The sequence below is a fragment of the Camellia sinensis genome, chromosome 3 (assembly GCF_055761805.1).
Source record: "Camellia sinensis isolate YWXY chromosome 3, ASM5576180v1, whole genome shotgun sequence".
Classification (NCBI taxonomy): Eukaryota; Viridiplantae; Streptophyta; class Magnoliopsida; order Ericales; family Theaceae; genus Camellia; species Camellia sinensis.
The window spans coordinates 54,707,597-54,715,224 of record NC_138963.1 but is presented as its reverse complement, the minus strand read 5'-3'; the positions used below and the strand labels follow the sequence as shown (position 1 = coordinate 54,715,224).

The following is a 7,628-nucleotide window of genomic DNA, read 5'->3' as shown; positions in this document are numbered from 1 at the left end:
AACAAAGTAAATAAACTGGTTTTTTGATCTAAGTCCGGGGGTTCATTTTGGGGCCTTCTCTGCTATTTATACTCTTCAATGATAACTGTTGACACTCAAAGTTACTAGTTTTGAAGAAAAGAATAACATCATCGACAAAAAACAAATAAGAGAAAACTAGGCAAAACCTATTAATTTTGAGTCCTGAGATTGTTTTTGAATGAATGATTAGTCGTGGCATTCATTTGAATACCACTACTTGAAACTCGGCTAATGGAGACGACCCAACAACTAAATGGACACGGAGAGCCTGGGGTACAAAACCCATGTTATAAGCAAAAAAAATGAGGCCGAGGACTTCAGGCCCACGACCCATTTATTTTTCAAAAATCAATTCGGTGCTTCTCTAGCACAACTTAAAAGCAAGACTACTCTAGTTTGATATCAACGTTTTTGGTAGGGGTAAGCATGGTCCGGATTGGACCGGATTAGGGTAAAACCAGGACCGATCCATTATTTACGGTTCCTGAAAAATTGAAGCCAATCCAATCCGTTTAAATCATGAAACCAATCCGAACCAATCCATTTAAATACGGATTGGATCGGTTTAGGACTACAGATTCACATAATTAAATAACAAAAAATATATATATAACACTTTAATTTCATAAAAACATAAACATAGCAATATATTAGTTCCACAATAGCAACATGTCTTTCTATAATAGCAACATACTGTTCTAGAATTTAAACAACCATAAGAAAATTGGTTTCACCATAAGTATTTAGACAATTACAAATTAAAACTAAAAACTAACAAACAAAAGTAATAAAAGAATATATGATGCGGGTTTAGGTTTGAGTTTAGGTTTTATATGAAATAAGAGAAGATACTATGGGGGAGGATGTATAATAAAAATATAGACAATTTGTATACGGTCCAGATCGGTTCCAATCCGGAACTGTGGGGTTCAATCCAGAACCAATCTGTGAATTACGGATTTTTAATTCTTCAATCTGGAACTGAACCACGGATTTAAAAAACCAATCCAAACCTATCGGATTGGACTGAACTGGACTGGATCGGATTACGGATTTCACAGATTCCTTACTCAGCCCTAGTTTTTGGTACTAAAATATAAAAATAGTCATAAAAAGATAAAAACAAATTAAAAAGTTAATAAAATAAAAATATATTATATTTAAATCATAATCATTTTACTTTTTTTTCTCTTAAAACTAAAAAAAGCTAAAAAAATGTAACCCAAACGAGATTTTTAACTTAAATTAAGGCCAAGTTTGAAAAGTGTAAAAAAAGTTAAAAAGTCAAAAAGTTACTCAAAAAGTTAAAAAGTTATCACTATTTACCAAAGTCAAAAATTACGACTATACAACTCTCAATACTAATTTTCCCCTACACACTAATTTATATAATTTTTTTAATACACATTTTTCCATAAAAAATCAAAAAGTTAACCCAAATATCCATGGACTTGTTTGGTTTGTATTTGGGAGAGTTGTTTTAGAAATTTTTTTGGTTTGTTTAGTTGTATATTTTGAGAGAAAATTTTTTTGTGGGAGTTTGGAATGATTTGATATTTTAAAAGAATTGAGTAGATGTGTATGAGAGAAAAAATGATTGAGAATGAGAGAGGAGAGAGAAAAAATGATTGATTGATGTGTAAGAGAGAGAAGTGATTTTGAAAATTTTTTGAGAAAAATCTCAAACCAAACAATTTTTTGAAATTTTTTTTTCTAAAAACTCATCTCTAAAACTCAAACCAAACAAACCTCATATTTTTTTCCTCAACTTTTTAATCTAAAAGAACAAAAAATACACTTCTTTAGAACACTCCAAACAACCTCTAAAATAGTTAAAAAATAAAAAAAAACCAACCAAAATTTTCCGAAGCCACTATCACCTCTAATTGGTCCCACTCACACCAAAAACTATTAAAACTTACCAGGTGGCAACAAACAATTGGTAGAGCATATTGCTTTCAACACATTTCTCTACACCATGATATTTCCCACCTTCAAACCCCTAAACCCTAATTCCTATTTCTTCTTCTATATCCTCATCCACTCCAATTAGCCTCCTCTGTCTTCTTCCCCCCAAAACCTCCCATTTTCATTCCTCCAAAGCCCTAACCCTAGCCCTAACCCTAACCTTTGTTTGCTGAAAACTCAACACAGCCATGTCTGACCTGGAGATAACTCGTTCCGAGAAGAAGAAAAAGAAGAGCAAATCCAAATCCGACTTGGGTTCGGACCCAAACCCCCAAACCGACACCGATTACCTGATCAAACCCCAAAGCTTCACTCCCTCCATCGACACCTCTCAATGGCCGATCCTCCTCAAGAACTACGACCGCCTCAATGTACGAACCGGACACTACACTCCTCTTCCCTCCGGTTTCTCCCCCCTCAAACGCCCTCTCGCAGAGTATATCAGGTACGGTGTTCTCAACCTCGACAAACCCGCCAACCCGTCTTCCCACGAGGTCGTGGCTTGGATCAAACGGATCCTCCGGGTCGAGAAAACGGGCCACAGCGGTACCCTCGACCCGAAAGTCACCGGAAACCTCATCGTTTGTATTGATCGCGCCACCCGACTCGTGAAGTCCCAGCAAGGAGCTGGGAAGGAGTATGTGTGTATTGCCCGACTCCATTCGGGTGTGCCCGATGTTGCCAAGGTGGGCCGGGCTTTGGAAACCCTAACTGGTGCAGTTTTTCAGCGCCCTCCGCTGATTTCGGCGGTGAAAAGGCAGCTTAGGATTAGGACAATCTATGAATGTAAGCTATTAGAGTATGACCCAGATCGCCATTTGGTTGTGTTTTGGATTTCCTGTGAGGCAGGTACCTATGTGAGGACAATGTGCGTTCATTTGGGTCTGATTTTGGGCGTTGGAGCTCATATGCAAGAGCTTCGGAGAGTGCGATCGGGGATTATGGGTGAGAAAGATAATATGGTGACGATGCACGATGTGATGGATGCGCAATGGATATACGATAATTATAGAGATGAGAATTATTTGAGGAGAGTGATTATGCCATTAGAGGTTTTGTTGACTAGTTACAAGAGATTGGTTGTGAAGGATTCGGCAGTGAATGCGATTTGTTATGGTGCTAAGTTGATGATTCCCGGGTTATTGAGGTTTGAGAATGATATTGAGGTTGGGGAAGAGGTGGTTTTGATGACTACTAAGGGAGAGGCGATTGCGTTGGGGATTGCGGAGATGACTACGGCTGTTATGGCTACTTGTGATCATGGGGTTGTGGCGAAGATTAAGAGGGTAGTGATGGATAGAGATACCTATCCAAGGAAATGGGGGTTGGGTCCAAGGGCTTCAATGAAGAAGAAGCTGATTACGGAGGGGAAGTTGGATAAGCGTGGTAAACCAAATGAGAACACCCCATCTGAGTGGGTGAGGAATGTGGTTCTTCCCGCAGGAGGTGATTCTATGGTTGCAGGTCTTGCTGCTGCAACTGAACCAGCAAATACAGAGGCGGTGGCAGCGGAGGGAGAGAAGAAAAAGAAGAAAAAACACAAGGATGGGGAAAATGGCGAGGAGGGTCGTAAGCGTAAATTGGAGGCGATTGATGGGAGCCCTGTGCCAGATGTTGCTAAGAAAGTAAAGATTGATGAAACTGTAGTAGTGGGGGCTGAAGCAGAGGAGTTAGAGGTGGAAGTTGAAAAGAAAGAGAAGAAAAAGAAAAAGAAAAAAGGAGGGGGTGATGAGGATGTGATTTCTGATTTGGAGAAATCTGAGAAGCAGAAAAAGAAGAAGAAGAGCAAAGATGCACAGAATGGAAGTGCGTCTGTATTGCCTACGGCTACTGGTGGGAGTGATGATGAGGCAAACAAAAGTGAGAAGAAGAAGAAGAAAAAGAAGAGTAAAGACGCCGAACTGGAGTAGATCAATGAATTGCAGCTTTGAATGAGAAAATACTCATGTATGTTTTACTGATACCTCATCTTATCGTGAATGAGGTGTTCAAAATTTTGTGATCTTGGTCATTTCTAGAACAACTATTGTTACTCTTCAAGTTTATGTATCAGAATGTTTTTTTTTTTTTTTTTTTCTTTATCTTTTTTGTTTGCATTAATAATTTTAATGTTCTGTTTGATTTTTATTTTTATTGCTGGCTTAGTGTTTTTCTTTTGTGGATTGCATCTGTTTTAGGAATTGCAATAATTTTTCAACTATGATCAATATTTCTCGTTTCAATTATGCATGTTTCACTAGATATTGAGTAGGTGAATATATTGTATTTTCAAACGTGAATGTTTGATATAATTCATAATGGTATGGTTCTTGGTGGATTTATAGATAGTTTAACCTTTGCATTGATTGAAATGCTTAATGTCACTTCAAACACCAAAGGAAGGAATAATCTGAATAAAATATTAGTTTAGTGTATGGTATCTTTAGTTTTTTGTGTTTTCAAAATCAGCTAATTGCTCAAAGATTTATTGGGCTGATACCATTAGCCTTCTGAATTTGGAAATTTGAACAAAATTCTTCTACTAATTCTGCAGGGAAAAAAACATTAGCAAGCAAACAAAAAAGACTCAAACTCAATCCCAAAACCAGTTAAAATTCCTCCTCCTCTTCAATATTATACAGGATGCTGAGTGATGTATCTAATAAGTAGTTTCATGAATTGGTTTTTCAAATAGAATTGAAAATACCGATCTAGACTTGTGATGGATCAGCTAATTGATCATCTCGATATCCCCGTTCTCCTCATTAGTTGCTTTCTCTACGAATTGGAATCTCTCGAAAATGTCACTTGACCTCTGAGCCTGATCTCCGTCGCAATGGTATGGGGTTGGTTTAGACTGGTATATGTTTTGTTATGTGCAATGAATGCAACTGTGTGCCACTATGGTGATTATGGAAAAATGTGGCAGATCTGAGGCTTGATTGTGTGAGCAATCTGACTATGAACTCTCTGTGAATCCTAAATTGCATCTTAAAATGTGAATAACCTGAATAACATGATGGAAACTTGTAGATTCCACTGAAACTATCTAATAGATGTGCAAGTCGGTTGTAACCCCTATCGGACTCGGCAGTCAGCAGTATCGTATTTGGTCTCATATTTGTGATAATCAAATTTTGATCTGTTTTGATATTGATTCTAGTTTTATGTATGCAGACAAATGGGTACTCACATTTAAATGAATATGACATTTTTTAGGCATATTTATGGAAGCTAAAGGTTGATGCTTTCTCTCCCTCTGATCTGTATATTTTAGCTTTGGTTTGCAGTTATGCAAGTTTTTGTAACTATTTTATGGATTCATCACTAGCACATGTTTTGGATAACTTGCATTTTTTATTTTCCTAGTTAGCCGTAATAGTTTCTTGAAGTTCTACCACTACTAGTATTGTCCATGCTTTTAGGGTCTGTTTGGATTTTAAATTTCTAAAGAGGAAAAGCAATTCATTTGGACACGGAAATGATCATAATTCGTATATCAGTCTCCTCAAAAGTAATTCATTATTCACAAAATATTGGTCACCCAAAATTTGTAAGAAAGAACCTGAAAGTAAAGCAAGTAACAAAGTTTATTAAAAACCGAGTAACAAAGTTTCCATCGTTTCCTTTTTATCTTTTACACATCCACTCAGGCCACCATTGATCTCACGTTCTCTTACACACACTAACACACCAAATTTTTACATTTTTTTTGAAAATATTTTCTTTGTTTTAATATTTAAGATCATTATGGTGAAAACAAAGCATGAGATAAGAATTGACATGTTAGTTTCAGCAAGATATCTCAATGGCCTTAACCTCTGCCTTCTCTTTTTTGGACAGTCACTGTGAGCACCCCATTCTCCATGCTAGCCTTGACCTCATCCATCTTGGCAACTTGGATTGCCGGAGGAACTTCCCGCTCGCTGTTCTGCTCCACACTGTGCCACTTGTCATTCTTCTCCTCCTGCCCTTTGCTCCTCTCCCCACTTATCTAGAGAATTCTTTCCTCTTCCACCTTGACCTTCACCTCTTCCTTCTTCAGGCCTGGAAGGTCAGCTTTGAATATATGAGCTTCGAGGGTCTCCTTCCAGTCAATCCACACTCTGGCGAATTGAGAGGCTTCACGAGCCGAGGCTGGGAAGTTGGAGAGGGAAGAGGTGAAGAAGCCATTGAAGGGGTCCCAAATATCTGAAGAGAATGGATCGAAGATATTGGTTTGTCGGTTCCCAAAGAAACTTGGAATGAGAGACATGTTCGGAGACTTGAGAAAGTGATTCAAACAGAAAGAAACTGTTTTTTTATTTTATTTTATTTATTTTGGTTAATTTTTTATCCATAGGAAAAAAAAGATGTTACGGAGAGCTTTGAAGGTGAAGTTGGGTAAAGCAGCTATTTATAGAAATGAGAAGATGGTTTTGGTGCTTTCATGGCCATTCTGTCATCAATGTTATAGTTGAATTAAAAATATGGATGGTACCTCCTTTTTCGTCTTCAACCTTCTACCATCTTCATACCTTCATACAGAGCATCATCTCAATCTTTTTCCACAGGGTTGAATTGTAAACAATCATAAGTAATTTCATTAGAAACTTTTTGTGTTTTTGGACTAAAAATCCAAACTACTTTCAAGTTGAAAACTCAAATCAGCTTGCACTTAGGTTTGAACCTTAGCTTATGTTTATGTTAAATTTACAAAAAAATTTAAAAACTAGAAATAAGAATTTAATTTTGAAAACTAGGAGGAAGGGATATTTTTTTAAAAAAAACAGTAAAACCAACTTTTTTTTGTGGCTATAAGAATCTATTAAATTTTGCAATTTGTTTACTAGTTTTCAAAAATGAAAATGGATCCCAAATAAGTTTTTGTTTATTTTTTTCACAATTATTGTAAATATAAATGTGAAATTGGTATACAAAATTTGTTTACTATGCTATTTTCACTTTTATAAAAGTGAATTGATTTTAAAATTTTAAAATTTTTAAATAAGTTTTCACTCCGTCTTCATTTTTCATTTCTCAATTCCCAACCTTACAATCACGTTTCCCATTGAGTTGACTTACAAGAAATCCAAAATATACTTAAATGTATTAGAAAATTTGTTAGAGATTATATAGAAGATAAACAAATTAAAATTTGTTAAAATTTTAAATTAAACTTGAATAATTTATTATTCAACTTAATTTAATTCTTTTACAATCCCAACCTTTGGATTTCACAAATTGGATCAAGAAGATGTAGCTTTTGGATCAACCAAGAAGGGGTGTAGTTTTTGACCTATCCAACTTAGTCAAGTCAAGTTGTGTCAGGCTCAGCTCTTGTCTCATTGTGTGCTAGAATAGTGGTTTGGTCGCTCGAGTACTCTTCCGTTTTTGTGTCTTACGTTCGAGCGATGGATTGGTCACTCGAGCGGTTTATGCATATATCAGATCGGGAAAAAACATTTTTAAGTCACTTTTTCATTTCCTTCTCTCTCTAAAACACTGCAAACCCTAATTTCTTCACACTCTCTGACTAGTTCTTATCTAAACACCTCCATACACCCAAATCTATTGATTTCTCCACCATAGTTCTTTGGAGAAAGTGGTAGAGCTCGTAGAGGGTTCGTTTTAATTGCAGAAGATTTTATTTTTATCTCTGTCAAACTTCAATGCTTGCT

At 36.3% G+C, this 7,628-nt stretch overlaps 1 protein-coding gene and 1 pseudogene across 1 annotated transcript; one reads left to right on the top strand and one right to left on the bottom strand.

The window, feature by feature from the left end:
* Positions 1 to 1,968: 1,968 nt before the first annotated feature.
* LOC114268085 (H/ACA ribonucleoprotein complex subunit 4) lies at positions 1,969 to 6,466 on the top strand. Its single transcript, XM_028209189.2, has 2 exons — positions 1,969 to 3,936; positions 5,812 to 6,466. The coding sequence occupies exon 1, from the start codon at positions 2,178 to 2,180 to the stop codon at positions 3,897 to 3,899; it is 1,722 nt and encodes a 573-aa protein (XP_028064990.1). The 5' UTR covers positions 1,969 to 2,177; the 3' UTR covers positions 3,900 to 3,936; positions 5,812 to 6,466.
* LOC145822532 (18.1 kDa class I heat shock protein-like) lies at positions 5,629 to 6,223 on the bottom strand (annotated as a pseudogene).
* Positions 6,467 to 7,628: the final 1,162 nt, after the last annotated feature.